General features: G+C 40.8%; 1 protein-coding gene across 11 annotated transcripts in view; it reads left to right on the top strand.

Moving 5' to 3' along the window:
• Ptk2 (protein tyrosine kinase 2) overlaps positions 1 to 17,229 on the top strand; it is a gene marked incomplete at its 5' end in the record, with an annotated part of 284,866 nt that overhangs the window by 228,521 nt on the left and 39,116 nt on the right. For all 11 annotated transcript variants that reach the window (XM_013521316.1, XM_013521321.1, XM_013521320.1 and 8 more), the window contains 2 exon segments: positions 7,077 to 7,188; positions 16,221 to 16,307. In XM_013521316.1, the coding sequence (XP_013376770.1) occupies positions 7,077 to 7,188; positions 16,221 to 16,307 (199 nt within the window).

Genomic DNA, 17,229 nt, shown 5'->3' with positions numbered 1-17,229 from the left:
TATTTTGGGTGTAGTTTTCTCTGTATTAATCATGTTTGGAGTTTACTGAGCATCTTGAATCTGTAAAATATCTTTTCACAAATTTGGGAAAACTTTTACTTGTTTTTTTCTTCGTTAAAAGGCAAATACAAGATCACACTATGTTGCCCATGCTGGCCTTGAACTTTGAAATCTCCTCTTTCAGCCTCTGAGTAGCTGGGATTATAGGTGCAGAGCACTATCCCAGGACTTCCATTATCTCTTCAGATAATATTTTGTTTCATTTCCATCTCCTCCTTCAGAGATTGCAGCTGTATCTATATTAAGCCTTTCAGTAGTGTCCTTTAGGTCTAATGCTGACGGCTGTGTTGTTGTTATTGTCTTCCATATTTTGCTTCCTCCTCCTCCACCAACCTTTTTTTCTCTTTCAGATTGAGTATTTTTTATTGATTGAGCTTCAGATTCCCTAACTCTTCTGTCTTCTCTGTCCTACCACTCATCTCACCCCTTGGAGATTCTTATCCCACATATTTTTCAGTTATAGAATTGATATTTGGCTCTTTAATGTTCTGCTTCTCTGCTGACATTTCCTATTTATCATAATGAGTTTTGGTTTTTATGGGGTTTTTTTTGTTTTTGTTTTTCCAGTACTGGGGATTGAATGAATAAGCAACATTCCCACTCAGTCAGTTCAGCTGGCCTGCTGGCCAGCTTTCCTGCCTCTGCTGTCCTTCCTTTATTTATTTTAAATTTTGCAAGAGTGTGTTACTAAGTCACCCAGGCTGGGCTCAAACTTGCAGTCTTCCTGCCTCAGCCTCAGAGAATGTTGGTGTGTATGCCACCACTCTCATGTTTAATTTTGTTTTAGGTACTTGACTATAGTGTCTTTTTAAATCTTGCTTACTGAATCTAACAACTGAGTTCTGTTTCATTCAGTCTTCTTTAAGTTTTTTCCCCCCAGAGAGCATGTCACATTTTCATTTGTGTATCAACTAAGTTTAGGTTATGTCCTGGGCATTGTGGCTAATAGGCTGCACAAATGCTACATTCAGATGGTTGGATGGGTGAGTGGGTGGTTGGTTGGTTGGTTGGTTGGTTGGTTGGTTTAAGCAAGCAGTTAACTTCACTAATCCTACATTGCAAATTCTCCTTGCTGTGGGCAGCAGTTCAGACGTATATTCAGATTTTTCCCATTAGCTGGGTTGTTTGGTGTTGTAGTTCCAGGTCATCCAGGTATTTGGACACAGTTACACTCAAACTGAGACATTCCCTTTCTGGCTTTCTCTTTTCTGGAATTTCTCCTTCATTTTCCACCAGTTGTGGTTGCTCCAAACTCAGTCCTGTGGTTCTTCAAGCCCATAGGACAGGGCCTACTTTCTAGCTAATGGCCATTAGAAAGCAGGTCCTACTCAGTGCCAGACTTCCTCCTGGTATCAGGTCCCTCCAGTGTCTGGTTGCTATTGATTGTTGTCCTAAGCTGTCACACAGTCATTTCCTACATTCAGTGTTTATAGCCAGTCTGCCAGAGTTTTAGTCAAAGAATAGCTATCACATATACAAAAAATAGAAAAAGGTCATCATATAAAGTAAGATTTTAATAGAAATTGCTTTTTTAAAAATAAGTTTGAAATGGTATCCAAACAGCAGCACTTACTTCCTGCAGGTCAAGATACACCATAAATGAAGAGAGAAATGTGATTCCCGTGTATTGCTAGAAGCTGCTGTCCAGTGCACTGCACCTGTTTATAGGGTAAGCAGAGGTGCAGCTGTGGCATGCTGACTGGTAGTTAGCCTCCAGTTCAGCACACCCCTGTAGGCCTTCCCCAGCCCTTCTTAAGCCTGTAGACTTGTTTTCTGCAGCGACACCAGGGGTTTGTTAATAAGGCCAATTCCATTCCTTTGCAGTGAAGCAATATTGAGTAACATAAGAGATCTTGTTTCAAAGCTAGTATTCCCATGAACTTGCCGAAATGAGCAGTTTCCTCTTTTCCTTCAGATTCATTGCTGTTCTTTCTCTGGGTATTTTCCAGGTTAGCCTGAGTCACTACAAACCCAGACTAATTACACATCCAAAGAAAATTCTATGATGTCATCCCTTTAAATGATCAAATTATAGTCTTTTTAGGAGAGTTTTCCTCCCTGTCTTAAAGCAACCAGATAATGTATTATATATTTTTTAAATGCTTTATAGTGCCAAAGAGAAGAGTTCATATCATATTCTTGACACATGCTATAGATATGAAATAAACACCTTTATTTCCTAGTGGCTACAAAGCATGTAAAAGTACAGAACCAACTAACGTTTACTTAAAAGTTTTTTCTCAATTTTTCCCATATACTTTATTTTTCCATTTTAACAAGTAGTAAGGGAAGATTGTTCTTACTTGTGAACGAGGGATAGCTTGACAGGCAAGAACCCTGTGGCTGCACAGCTCAACAAATGCAACCTCCCTCTGCTGCCCTGTCCTCTGGGACAGCTCCAGTGATTTGAACACCAACAATTCACATCCAGCAGTGTTTTCTGTTCCTGAAGCTTGTCTTTGCTTGAGGCTTTTATCTCTTAGCTTAGTACTGAAGGCGAGGAATATCTTGCTCTCCATCAAAATGCCTTATAAGTGAAATCACCTTTTGTTATTCTGGAAGGGAAAACTTCTTGTAGTAAAACTTCTCCATGCTAGTCCATGGAGTTGTGACACCAAGTTTCACAGTGGATGTTGCAAGTCAAAAGAAGAAAATCAGCAATTCTCACAAGTTTGTATGTCCATTGTGATTGGCTATTTTAATAGTTTTTTTCTTTTAAAGTGAGAGAAATAAAGAAATAAAACATTAAATGAAATTATCCATTCTCTTCTTCAGGATTCCCTTCCTGGAGTGGCTAAGCTGACAGAATTATCAAGTGTGCTCTTGTTTGTTAAATGACATCTCAGCTTTTACTGTTACATCTTTTGCAAGCTTGAGATTTGGAAACCACCATTCTAGGAAAAACCATGAAGGCTCATTGCCAGTTCACATGAGACATCTAAACATTTTCAAATGGAATGTACTGCTACTAAAAATACTGGGAGTTTGGGAAAGTATGCTTCAGTGTGACCTCTAACCCTACACATTCTAGTTTGTTGCCCTAGTTCTTAAGCAGCTACAGGGAGAACAACTCAGCCATGTCTCCTTGCGTCCTCTTACTCCATCTATGGACTAGCCTTCCATTGTTAAAACAGATATTTTATGAGTTATTTATATTTTTGGCTACTCTGAGCAACAAATTTTGGTTTCTCAGAAACATTTGACATGCTATTTTTGGTATGAGAGTGAAGCATTGAGATTGCAGAAACTCACTTTCCAGTTGTCCTCACTTTCTTTGAGGCCCAAGACTGGCATGCCCAATTAAAGAAATACTGAGGTGTCTGTAGTACACAGATGCTATTTAGCTGACAAGAGGAATTGATCTGTGTCTGACAGTCATGAAACTTGCAGTCCAAATCCCACAGCACGGCAGTATGTGATTAAGGGCTAAAAGGAAGATTCAGACAGTAAATTCAGAAGCTCAAGGAAAGGGGGAGGTCACTATAGGCAGAAGAGTTGAGGCAGGTGGACCCTAAAAGGGTCCCCTGTGGCAAAGGACTTCACAGGACCTTTGTGTAGGCTTTGAGGGGACAGTAACCTTATGATCAGGTGATTCATTTCACAAAACAACTCAAGGGAAATAAAATGGCCTACTTGGGACCTATTTACCACTGAGTTTCCATTGCCTGAAAGTGATGCCCCACTTAGCCTCTCACAGCTTGCTTATACAGTATTTTAATTATCTGAGGAATGAGAAGAAAGGACTTTTTAAAAGTATATTTTTTCCTTGATTTTTATAGGCTTTTTAGTTTAAGTCATAAAATGTCAGGATTCGGGGCCTGTTTGCTTTAGAGCAGAGCACTGGAGACCTCCTAACTGGGATATGTACCTCTCTGGGGCCAGTAGGACTTTGCTGTGATCTCGGAGTGGACTCCAGTCCCAGTGGCCATCTCAAAGAAAATGATCTGAGTGCCCAGTTGTGAGTGAAGATTGCTTGTGGATGTGCTCTTCTTACTGGTCTCTGGACCCTCTGTGCCTCTAGGGCTTCATTCACTCTTTCTTCTGTCATTTACTAATTAATGGGTGTGCTGAGTCATGTGAAAATGGCCCTTGAAGTGCAAAAGTCAGGCAAACAGAGTTCATTGTGCATTTTGACAGAAGTTGCACTGTGGTAAACCCTGGTTCTTTGGGAATAAAGAAGAGAGCAAATAGCTCAGTCTGAAGAGAGTTCGCAGTTTCAAAGGAAGACTTCATGGAGGAAATGCTATTGGACATTGCCATGTAGGCAGAAGTTGGCTGGGTAGAGGGGAAAAAGGGTTTTCCAGGCAAAGGAGGCAGTGGAGAGCACGGTGGGTCCAGGAACTTCATGGGTCCAGAACACAGCAGATGAAGCAAGCTCGCCTTTCATTTTTTGAAACTGTGACAGTTACATCAGCTCTAAAGAACAACTGTTTCTGCCCTCTCATAACAGCCTTGGAGGTCTGGTCCACCTGTGTTCTGTGATTTAGGAACTTAACGTGCCCCTTGTAGGTTTCCCCTGGAGAATGAGCAGGCCAGGTGAAGCTGTTCCTAGTAATGGTTGTGTGTTTGTATTTGTCAAGTTCAGAGGTGTTGTACATCAGTGACTGTTTTAACAGGCAAATATAAGTTTTTTCACAAATGTCAGTAGGAAATGACATGATGGATTTGCAAAAAGGCCTGCTTTCTCCTTTGTACCTCAAATTCTAATTAAATTTTAATCCATTTGAACACAGTCATGGAAATGGCAGCCATCAGCTACTCAGGACGTTATTTGATAGGAAAATTTTTTCTTCCCATTTTTAAGAGTTTCTTGGTTTCTAGAGCTCATTATACATTGTCTAAATTTCATTTTAATTTTTATAACAATCCCTCAAGGTCAGTAGTTAGGATGCAATCAACCATTCACTATAGGTAATTAGGGAAGCATTTAGCCTTTGAAATAGTTGATAGGGAGATGCCTCATTTTGTGGGTGAAACATGGAGGGATGGACTTCTCTGTGATCATAGCATGTCTGTGGCAGAACTTGAACCTGACCTCATTCTGACTCAGATCCCAACCTTCTTCACTATGTCTTACTATTTTCCCTTCACTTTGTTCATCACTGGTGAATTCTGGCTCTCCTCAGCTATATATTCTACCCACATTCTACAGTACATCTTCATTTAGCAAATACTTAACCATCAACTATGTGCCAGGCACTGTTTCATTCTTCTTTTTTTTTTTTGGTCTTTTTGAGACAGGGTGTCGCTATGCAGTTCAAGCTGGCCTTGAACTCACTTTGTAGCCCAGGCTGGTCTCCAACTCAAAACAATCCTCCTGCCTTAACCTCCTGAGTGCTGGGATTACAGGTGTTCGAAACCACGCCCAGCTAGGTTTTTTACTTCTTCTGCCCTTAATCTGTGCACCTCACAAACTGCATACTATACTGAACAGAAGCTCAGCAGGTGCTTGCTGAGTGAGCATCCCATCACAAATGCCCCATTAGAAATAGTTTATAGATAATTGTCAGCATAGCAAGTGGTCCTTTAATTCTCACCCAGCTTGGAGTACTTCTTTTCTGATTGGAGAGTAGGGCAGAGCTGGCCTCTTCCTGCACAGGCTTACCTCACCAGGCTCACTGTGCCTCATACACAGGCCAGGCACCGAGCAGTCCTGGTGCTGAGCATGTGTCTTATGAGCTGCACCAAGAAATTCTTATGTATTGTCTTACCTATTGTCATATTCTTGACATTTGTTTGTTTAGCCACAGCCATGTAACTGGAGCAAAAGGGAAACCAGTCTTACTTTGAGGAAGGGTTGGGCTCTTCAGACCAAAAGCTTTTCTTTAAAGTGATAGCAGCTGTTACTTTGAGAACATTCCTTTCCTTTGGAGAAAAAAATGCCCTTAACATCTGCAGCAAACCATCTGATGGTTTGCTGACTCAGAGTAGTTATGAAATAAATTTGTCTTTTCCTGCTTTGGAAGGTGACTGTGTGAGAGCTCTCAGGCTGTAGCCTGCAGCCCAGCAGGAATGTCTTTTTAAACAGTTGAACAAATTCCCAGATTAGAAAGAGTCTGTGCAGCTGATGTCACTCTTTCCTGAGTAATTCTGGGTGGTTATTTACTGCATTCTGTCTGCCAGAGGGCCAGGAACTTGAATGAGCTTCATTATTAGAACTCTAACTTGCAGACATGTAGGCAAGAGCTGATTGCCACAGTTAGGATGAAGGTTTCAAAGACCTGTTGCCCACTGAGCCTTAGGGAATCTGTGTGGAGTGGGACCTAGCTCCGTGTCTTCTCTGGCTGCACTCAAGGGAGTTTATATGATGGCAAGCAGCCAGGAGTAAGAAGCTGCCCTGCAGTCACTCTGGAGGCAGTGGTGGCGGCCACAGCAATGTGTGGGACTTTCCATAGCTTCTGAGCAGCCCGGCAGTGGTAAGTGTGGTGTTTCCCACTTGGAGCAAACAGTATTTTCAGAATCACCTTTAATATTGTTGGATTCTTCCTTGTTTTCCTGATGGGTAAAATACTTGTTAAGGTGAAAGTTAGGTTGGAAGATTGAGCTGAGCGAGTTAGGGAAATTATATGCTAAATTGCTAATTGGTCACAGAGTGTGCTGGGGAGTTCACAATTGTGAGAGCCTGTGTTAGTGCAATCTGCCTCAGACGTGTAGATGCTCACAAAGGGCTGTTGGAGATTTCTCAGGGTCATTCTGTTCTGCTTAAAATAAACTATAGCATACAAACATTTCATCTCGGCCCATCCTTCATTTTCAGCAGCCTCTTTTTTTCTTCCCAGCTGTATTTTTCTTACCTATAGCAGTGCTTTAAAAGGACTTGCCTGCTGGGAACAAGACTGTTCTAGAGTCGTGTATAAAGGGCTAGAAACATGATCCTCCTTCCCCTCTATGCAGATCATTGCCTTTTGGGCATCTTCTCCTGGAAGCCCACCGGTATTGCTTGGACTACTTGAGTGGGCTTTGGTGTGTGCTGCTTGGCTGTCAGCCCCTGTTGACACAATGTGTTGTCTCTCTAGCACAATCCTGGAGGAAGAGAAGGCCCAGCAAGAAGAACGGATGAGGATGGAGTCGAGAAGACAGGCCACTGTGTCCTGGGACTCTGGAGGATCTGACGAAGCACCGCCCAAGGTAGCCAAGATCCCCACCCCAACTGTGGGTTTTCTCTGTGATGTAGGCAGCTATTTCCTGTGATCTGGTTATTCTAAGAGTAGCGGTTATAACTCTGACCCATTGTTGTTTGCTTTTCCTCTCCAGATTGTCATCCTGGGCACTTATTTTCCTAATTTGCCTTTTAAATAGAGGCTGTTGAAAAACAGGAGCATTGGAGCAGATGTGATCTTAAAATGATCTTCTTCCTGTTCCTTTACCTGTACTCCTTCATATCATTGAACACCTGGCTGTGGGGAGGTTTTCCTTTGTTGCTATCAGAGATCACCCCAAAGATCAGTCAGGATTGAAACATGAAACTAGGCCACTGATGCTTTGCTTTTTGCTTCAAAAATGAGTCCCGTTTCACCCAACAAAAGAGTACACTTTTTCTTGTTGTTCAGTTTTGCTAAGTACTTTGTGCACATTTTCTGTCGTCTTGGCAGAACTGGTAGCTTTTGTGTGAGAAGCATGTTATATAACTTTCGTTTCCTTGATGAAACCTGCCAGGGTCACCCTCACACCTTGCTGTCACTCACCTCCAAGGCCTCCTTGTGTCCCCTCCCACCTGAGGAAGGTGGCCATACCCTTTACAGGGGCTGTGCTGAGCTGGACTGGAAGGTTTTAGACAGTTGGCCCTTAGCTAAATACTTTACTTAGATTAAGAAGGCTTTATACACTTTCTGCTTTTGATAGGATGGTATTTTTATATATTTGCTTACTTGCCATGAATGATCCAATTTAGTCCTTTTTCTGGAAAGTAAAAGGATAATAAGTGTTTTTTTACAGTTAATAGCTATTTGATATTTAGCTAAAAATATAACTTTTTGAAAAAGTTTAGCAATCTGTTAACACAAAGAACTGTTTGAATATTGGAACAGTTTTTTTTGCTGTGAAGCCTGAAAATTTACTTTCTTGGTCTGTGTTGAGCTATGTAAAAGCAAACCTTTCGCATACTAGAAGTGAGTGTAAGTGATAAGCACAATTCTACATATGGGTAGAGCTAAAGATGCATCAGTCCAACCACTTGGCAGAGAAGAAAAAATCACATCACCTGTGGGGAGGTGTTGCTTAGAACAAGACGGTGAAAAAAACCAGAACACTTCTATATTTAATGAAAACAGAAGATCCATAGTTATCCACAGAAAAGCGTGAACCCCCTGCATCTAAGGCCCTCCATGTGCTTTGTTTGTTTTTTAGACAGGATCTTGCTGTGTAGTCCAGGCTGGCTGTGAACTCACAGCCTTCATCCTGCCTCAGCTTTCCGAGTGCTGGGATTACAGGCATATTCTCTCATGCCCGGCCTGGCCCTCCATGTTCTGTTTAACAGTTTTCCTGTGTTTTAATGCCATAAGAGCTGCAAAATAGTTCTGTGCTGGGAGGCAGGAGACTCTCATCCATAATGCCTTGGGCCTTGAAGTCAAGCCAGTCCGTCCATCTCAGACTGATATTTACAGTCTGATGACAAAATAAGTTACCTTCCTATTTCAAACCTCATTTTCTTCCTTTATATCTCTTGGGAATGTTATAAGGTAATTTATTTTGTATAGGAGTTCACTTAGTACACAGAAGTACAATAAATATAGTGTTAAATGTTTGGTGATAAGCACCAGATAATGCAGTACTCTCCTGGACCTGAAGAGCCCTTTTCAGCTAAATAATCTCTCTCACACACATATCTTGTCCCCCTCTGCCTCCCAACCCCCACCCGTTTTCCCCCTCAGTGTTAGGGATGGAACCCAGGACCTCACACGTGCTAGGTGAATACTCTACCACTGAGCTATACCCCCAGCCCCTAAATAGTTTTCTGTATACCAATCTGTTGGGCTTTTAATGATTTTAGTTTAATTAATTTTTAAAATTAGTTCATGGAGTAGAGTGGTTCAGGCACTTTTTTCAGTACTACTTGGGATAGAATCCATGGGATTCTTTTTATTTTTGAGACAAGGTCTTGCTAAGTTGTCCAGGTGTGACTCCCACCTTGGATTTCTCCTCTTTGCACCTTCATACCCAGCTTGATAATTTGGCTTTAGTTCTGATTTTTTTCTTGTATTTTTAATTTTCAAAAGTTGGCAACTAATTAATCTTTCTCAGAAACTTTTGTTTAATTAGTACATGTTTACAATATAGAATGTTTGCATTTCTTGTGAGGAATTGGTACATGTACTGCATAACACATCTTAATTCCTTTTTTCATCCCCTTTTTCCTCTCCCCATCTCTTGACCCCATTCCCATCTGAGAAAGCTCTAGCTTCCTACTTCTTGTTATATATCTTTTACTTTACTCTTTATTTATAATTTGGGTTTCTCATATAAAAGAAACGATGTGATACTTTTCCTTTATGGCAGAGTAGTACTCTATTATGGGTAAATAACACTTTTTAAAATCTATTCATCTGCTTAAAACTTTAAATATTCTCATCTATCTTTCTCTTTTGGTCCCCCTGTCTTTCTTGCTTTCTCTTTTGGTGTTTTCCAAATGCATATTTTGAGGCTCTTTTCTATAATCAGAGATTGTTCTGCCTTATACCAGGGCTCATTTATCAGAAGCAGAGGCCAGCAAAGGATGCCACTGGTTGACCCTGGTGCCTGACATTCTGTTGGGACACAGCCACACACACACACGCACACACAGTGTGCATGTTGTTTACAGTTGGTTCCACCCCATAGGCAGAGCTGAACAGAGACACTGTGGTGCACAAAGCTTAACATACTTAATGTTTGACCCTTGCAGAAAAGGTTAGACAGCCGTTGGATCAAAAGTTCTAATGGCTAAAGTCACCTAAATTAGTATAGATATTCAGATGCTTGAGATTATAAGCAGGTATACCTCTGTTTCCTTCTAATACAAAGAGCTTAGTGCTGGGTGCAGTTTTTACATTTTTTAGTGTTCATTGCAGGATCAGATTCTGCATTTGTAGTCTAAAGTAGGCTGTGTCTGAAGTGGATCTGTTTTTCAACATGGTAGACTAGTGTTTCCTCTGGCAATTTGCCCTGTGAGGTGAGAATTTCATAGATCTTTGCAGGTTTTCATAATTCTGCCTGTGATATCCTAGGATAAATAAATTCCACTTTGATTTCTTAAATTTAAGTAGGATTTTAGGCTTATGTAGATAAATCCTGTGTACCACTAAAAAAAAATGATTGGGCTGCAGGGTGTAGCTCAGGGGTAGAGCACTTGCATAGGCCCTGGGTTTCATCCTCGGCCCTACAAAAAGGGGAAAAGAAAGAGCAGAAAAGATACTGTTTACTGTAGCTTCATTAGTTTTTGGTTTTTGAGACAAGGTCTCACTGTGTAGCTCTAAACTTAAACTGATTTTGTAACCCGGCTGGCCTTGAATTTGCAGTCCTCCTGTGCCTCTGCTTCCCGTGCTGGGATTACAGGCATGTGTCACCATGCCTACGTAGGTCCTTCATTACTTTTAAATGAAAATGTTTTCCTCTCTCCTATTCAAGATTCAAAATTTAAATTTCATTAATAACAAAACATTTTAACCAGAAAGCTAATTACTAAAAATGTTCATAACAGGCTTTGGCTATAGCTCAGTGGTAGAACAGGTGCCTCGTATGTATAGTGTCTTGGGTTCTTTCCCCACCACTGAGAGAAAAAAAAATCATCTACACTAAATATCAGTTTTTTTATATAATAATAATGTTTAGGAAAAATTTAGCTATGATGAGCCCAGCTTGTGAGGATCCTGCTTAATGTTCATTTTCATCTGTCCATGTTGCTGTCCTTTAATTCTTGTCGGATTTGTGGAGCGCCTCAGCATAAAACTGTTTTTAGTACAGCCACTCTCCAGGTGGTCCTTTGATTCTCCAGGTTTACAAAGACCATGTCACAGGTCCAGGAGATTTGAACTCTTTTTCCTAATCATGTTAAAATGTTGTGCCTTTTCCAGTTTGGTGACATTGGAACTGATAAGAACCACTGCCATTTGCACAAGTCAGGAAGTGTTGCCTGGCTGCATTAGTTGTCACTGTTCTTTAACACCGTACTCACACCATAAGAAAGGATGCCAGTTTGTGAAAGATGAAGCGGTGTGAGGACACAGGAAGTACGTACCCAAACCTGATGTCCATCTCAAGGAAAGTGCCATGCCACTGAGCTAAGCAAAACACATCATGGAAATCCAGCTCGACTTGGAAAAACAGCTGGCAGATGTGCTGTCTTCAGAGTTGCAGAAAAAAAAGGAAGCTGTCACTTCAAAGAAAACAATTGAATGTATTTGCTGTCAATGATAAAATTTGAGGTTTCAAGGAAAACAGTTAGAATTTTGAAAAAAACCACCGTAACCTTGGCAAAGCTTCCCAATTCTTAGACTATTCTGATGAGCTCAAGATGACATTAACAAACACAGTTTCTTAAAAGTACATACTATATAATACTGGAATTTGTCAATGTTGAGAAGGTCTGGTTACTCAGTAAACCACTACTTTTCCAAGTATGTAACCAGAATATAACCAAATCACACCTGGATAAAAGGGCCAAAGTGCAAGATAGAGTGATGGGTTTTAATGCAACAGATAAGTGGTAAGAGTTGAGATTCCGCATTGCTGTAGACTTAAAGAACCTACCACTCATTGAGTTTTGGTGCAGTATCAAACAATAGTATCCACATTGTGTCAAAAACAATGTAAAAATACTCCTCCAGGCCGGGACTGTGATTCAGTGATAGAACGCTTGCCTAGTATGTATGAGGCCCTGAGTTCAGTCACCAAAACTGGGAGAAAAAAAAAAAACTCTCCTCTTTTCTAAGTTGAATAGCTGGGTATGGCTCAACTTTCCTAACAGTCGTTGCTGTTCTAGAAGGTCAGTGTCTGGTGGACTGTTGTGTTACTGTAAAGCAGAGCTGGTTCCAGGTTCAGAAGAACACAATTTTTGTTTTTCCACGGTTTCCTGAGAGGGATGTAGGGAGTCCTGGAGCACCAGAATTGTACTCTGCTAGAAGCTGCCTTCCTGGCTTCCACCCTGTCCCCTTGCAACCATCAGGAGCCCCTCACAAGGACCTTTCTCATCCCTGAGAGATCAGCAACTCTCTTTGAGATCATCGGTCTCTTCCCTCTTCTCTCTCCTTGCTTGGGAAGATTCAGCGAAGATCCCTTTTGAAGGATCTTCGCTGAAGAAACAGCGAAGATCTGTTTTGCTGTGTGAAAACTCAAGTTTCTCTTGGAGAATGAGGTGCGGTGGCTCTGCTGATGCCGCAGTCACTAACAGTGAGGCTTCAGGAGTGTCCTCGCAACAGCCCTAGGAGGTGGCTCTTGTCACTATCCCCACTTCATGATTGACACAGTTAGGAGGGACGGGTAGTCTGGCAAGACCTGCCTCCGACCACACACCTAGCTCTTCTGTGGCAAGAACAGAAGCGAAGCAGTGCTAGCAGTGTGTTTGTAGTCTCCCCAGCTTGGGCTGTGGGATGTCATCTACTATGAAACATTTTCAACTTTTTTCCTGGTTTTTGGCGGTGGTAGTGGTATTTTGTTCATCTGTTGTTGTTGTTTTGTTTTCACAGTACTACTAGGGATTGAACCCAGGACCTTTGCAGTGTGCTATAGATCTATCCCTTTTTGTATATATTCTCTTTTGAAAGAGGCTTTAGCTAAGTCCTAAATTGCCTGGGCTAGGCTTGAACTTGGGATCCTCCTGCCTCACCCTCCCAGGAGTGCTGGGACTATAGGCATGTGCCACCAAGTCCAGCTTTAGCTATTGTTTGTTTTAAACTGGAACCCTGTATTATCATTTGCCACCTGTTTAAGTATTTGAGTCATTATGAGATATTTATAAAGCTTTTATCACTCTGATTTTTTATGCCCTTTTATGAATGGTCAAAAGTGTACTTATCATAAAAAGGCATCATACTATGATAGATTCTGGAATTCTGTCATTATGTGTGACCCTATTTAAATTTCCTGATTTCTCTAAGCCTATGTGAAATGGAGGTGATTTTTTGGTTTTTTGGGTTTTTTTTTGGTTTTTCTCTGGTACCGGGAATCGAACTCACAACCTTGCGCTTGCCAGGCAGGCGCTGTGCCGCTGAGCTAAATCCCCTGCCCCTGGAGGTGATTATATAGCTTTGTAGCATTGTTGTCAAATTGTACATAAAGTACCTTGTTTGGTGTGCACAGGGCACACTAAGTGGCAATTGTATTTTTGCTTCAGTTACTTAATACCACTTCCCAAATGTAAGCCAGAGGATATTACCTCTGTCACATCATGTGCTTCTGGGCTCTGCATCCTTCTATACTTGGACTCCAGGAAAAAGGGAATAGAAAGCCTGGGCCATGAGTGTGATTAATGCCTGTGGATTGACGTGTCGTCTAAAATAGCCATTGCCAGTGAAGTGTCAGTGTAGACAGAGTACTCTTTTTAAACCTTTTAAATTAGCGCAACTACTTTTCCAAATTAAGCCTTTACAAACATAAATCTGAAGGAATATGGTACACACTTCCGAAATACTCCCCTGGCACTCAGTAGAAAAAAGCCAAGAATACCCCTTAATACTCATTTCCTGTTGGGGAGACCTTCGGGAGAATTCATGACCCTTTTTAGTTAAGTTTGGAGTGGAATGCATCTGGGGTAATGCGTAAAATGTGACAAGGCTGAGGGATGAGTAAACATTTCTTCCCTTCCAGTAGGTGGGTGGAGCAAGTACAGAGTTCCTGCTGTGCAGGTCAGGACTTGCAAAGAGCTGTGGAGAACAGAGGGCTTGTGCTTCTGTTAGGCTGACAAGAGCAAGAACCCTTTGGGAAAGACTCCAAGGACAGGAAGTGTCTGGCAGGTGGAAAGAGACCTTTCACTGTGGGTTTTGTTGTTGCCATGGGGGTTTTTGGGTTTTTTATTGTTTGTTGTTTTTGTAGACCTGGGGTTGGAACCTAGGGCCTCGTGCATTCTAGGCAGCCAGTCTACCACTGAGTAATACCCTATCCCTTTTTATTATTATTTTGAGACAGAAAGTGTTACTAAGCTGCCCAGGCTGGTATTGAACTTGGGATCCTCGTACTTCAGCCTCCCATGAGATTGCAGTCATGTTCCCTCTGCCCAGCTATTCTGCTCTTGATTCAACTGGAGAATAATGGGATGCTACTTCATTAAATTTATCATGTTTTAAAAGACTTTATTGGTTCACCTTCTTTCATTTCCTGTTTAAAACTGTATCATTCTTTGCTCTCCACTTTGAATTCTTTTATCACAAAAATAAAATGAGAATTTAGAACTCAAGGGGCTTCAGAGCTCCTTTGGTTCACTCACATTTGTCAAATGAGAAGCAGCAGTCATCTGAACCTCTCATCAGTAAAATATGACATAGCAAAGCAGACAAACCCCTAACCTACTCCCTGGGCAGAGAGCATTCAGCCTTAGCCTGGAAAGTTCCTCTTCCTTTGTTGATGGTTTAATAGATTTGTGGAGATATAATGTATCTGCCATATGATTTGTCCACTTGGGGTAGGATTCACTGTTTTTTAGTACATTCAGAATTATGCCATTATCAGCACAATGAATTATACAGCATTCTTACCACCTCATGATAAACTCCAAACTCATTAGCGGTTCTCCCTCATTTACTCTCCTCCTGTGCCTGATAACCAGTTATCTGCTTGCTAACTTTCAATTCTTCCTATTCTGGACATTCCATAAGTGGAATCATGTGATAGGTATCTTGTGACTGGCTTCTTTCATTTAGCATGTTTATGTTTTGTTTACTTAGCATGTTTTTAAAACTTCAGCCTGTTTTATTATGTGTCAGTACTTTATTCTTTTTAATTACTAAGCAGTGTTTCATTTATGAGTACATTGTATTTTTTTATCCCTTCATCAGTGGTAGAGATTGTTCCAACTCCCTATTATAAATAATTCTGTTAAAACATTTATGTAAGCCAAAATAAACCTTTTCTTAAAAAAGAAAGAAGAACATTAATGTATGTTTTTGTGTGGATGTGTTTTCATTTCTTGGTGTATATACCTACAAGTGGAATTTCAGGATCATGCAGTAACTCTGTATTTAATTTTCTTAGAATGTCTTCCACAGCACCTGCTCCATTTTACATTCCCAGCAACAATGTACAGAGTTCTGGTTTCTGCACATCACTGCCTCACTTTTTATGTTCTGTCTTTATTGTTGTGACCATCCCAGTGGTTGTAAAGTATAGCTTACTGTGGTTTTGGTATGTATTTCCCTGACGCCCAAAGATGTTAAATATCCTGACCATCCCTCATTTTCTTTGAGTCTGCTCCTTTCCCTACTTTTAAATTGGATTATTTGTGATTTTATCACTGTAAGAATTCTTTATGTGCCCTGGCTGTGAATCTCTTACCAGATAATTTGTAAGCATTTTCTTACATTGTTTAAGTTGTCTTTTCACTCTCTTGATGGTATTATTTGCAACACCAAAGTTGTGAGGTTTTAGTTGAGGAGGGGGTTGAAACAGAATCTTACTGTGTAGCTCAGGCTGTCCTTGAACTTGCTCTGCAACCCAGGGTGCCCTTGAACTCACAGTCCTCCTGTCTCAGCCTCCTGAGCAGTGGTCTTATAGGTATATGCCACCACACATGGCTTAAAGTTGTGGTTTTGATGTCCATTTTTTAAAATCAATTGTGTTTTTGTTTCACAGCTAAGAAACCATTGACTAGCCCAAGGTTACAATGATTCACTTTTTTTTTAGTACCTGGAATCTAATTCAGGGCCTCAAGCTTGCCAGGCAGGCGCTGTGCTGCCGAGCTGTATCCCTAGTCCAAAGATTCACTCCTATTCTTCTAGTTTTAGCACTTACATTTAGATCTGTGATCCATGTAGAGATAATTTTTGTGTGTGTTATGAGAGAAGGACCCAATTTTCTCACCTGTGGATATCCAGTTTTCAGCAGTGTTTGTTGAAAAGACTGTTCTTTCCTCCACTGAAATGTGATAAATTCTTGCCAGCCAAGCTCTTATTAAAGGAATAGCTTTTTCTGTTCTTTTCATAAGACATAGATTTACCAGAATCAAAAGATTCATTCATACAATGCTCTGTTCACAGCCCAGCAGACCTGGTTATCCTAGTCCGAGGTCCAGTGAAGGATTTTATCCCAGTCCACAGCACATGGTTCAGACCAATCATTACCAGGTATGTAAATCATTACAGGCATAAAATGTGTTACTTGATTGTCAGTACTTTTGGTGGGGGGTTATGATATAAGTATAATTTTCTCACTTGTATACTTATTTTCATAAGCAGAAAGCTAAGAAAGTAGTCACCCTCGTTGTTGCCCAAGTGAGACGGCTGAGTATTCAGTGTTGAGTAGGTGGGACAGTGCCTACAGGAGTCTGTAGGCCCATTCTCCAACTGTAGACCAACTGGGCACATACTATACAGAGGTAATACTGAACTGCAGTTTTTCTAGAGGGCAAAAATAAAATTTAAGTTTTTGGTTTTGTTTTTTTTTTTTTGAGTCAGGGTCTTGCTATGTAATTCAGGCTAGCTTTGAACTCACTATGTATCACAAAGTGGCCTCAAACTACAGCAATCCTCCTGCCTTATCCTCCTGAGAAAATTTGAAATTATTGTAGCAGAAACAGTTGAGATCCCTATAGACAAGTTTGGAAAGGATGTTGAGTTTATAGGCATCCTACAATTAGAAAAAATTATCCCTGAAGAAAAGGACATGAAACAAGAGTAAATAATGCTTGTGTTTGCTTTAAGAGACAAAGTTATTAACTTCTGTGAAGATGTAATTTACTTGCAGTGAAATGTGCACATCTTTTGACAGACGCAAGCACCATTGTGTGCCATACCTCCACCACAATAGCAAGCCTAAGGACTCTTCCTGGTGCCCTTCCTAGGGCCCTTTGCCCCTTGGCCCAGAATAAACCACTCTTCTGATTCCTGTTACCAGAGAATGATTTTGCCTGTTCTACGGTTTTATATAAATGTGATTATATAGCATCTATTTCTAGAATTGAGCTTCTTTTTAAACTCGTTATAAGGTCTGTGATGGTCAAAATGGACAGTAATCGGAGTAGCAGAGTGTCTATGGATAGCCTAAGGA

Source organism: Chinchilla lanigera, unplaced genomic scaffold, assembly GCF_000276665.1.
Source record: "Chinchilla lanigera isolate Chin_1 unplaced genomic scaffold, ChiLan1.0 scaffold00060, whole genome shotgun sequence".
Classification (NCBI taxonomy): domain Eukaryota; kingdom Metazoa; phylum Chordata; class Mammalia; order Rodentia; family Chinchillidae; genus Chinchilla; species Chinchilla lanigera.
Note: the sequence above shows the minus strand (reverse complement) of the source record. Positions and strands in the feature narration are given on the sequence as shown.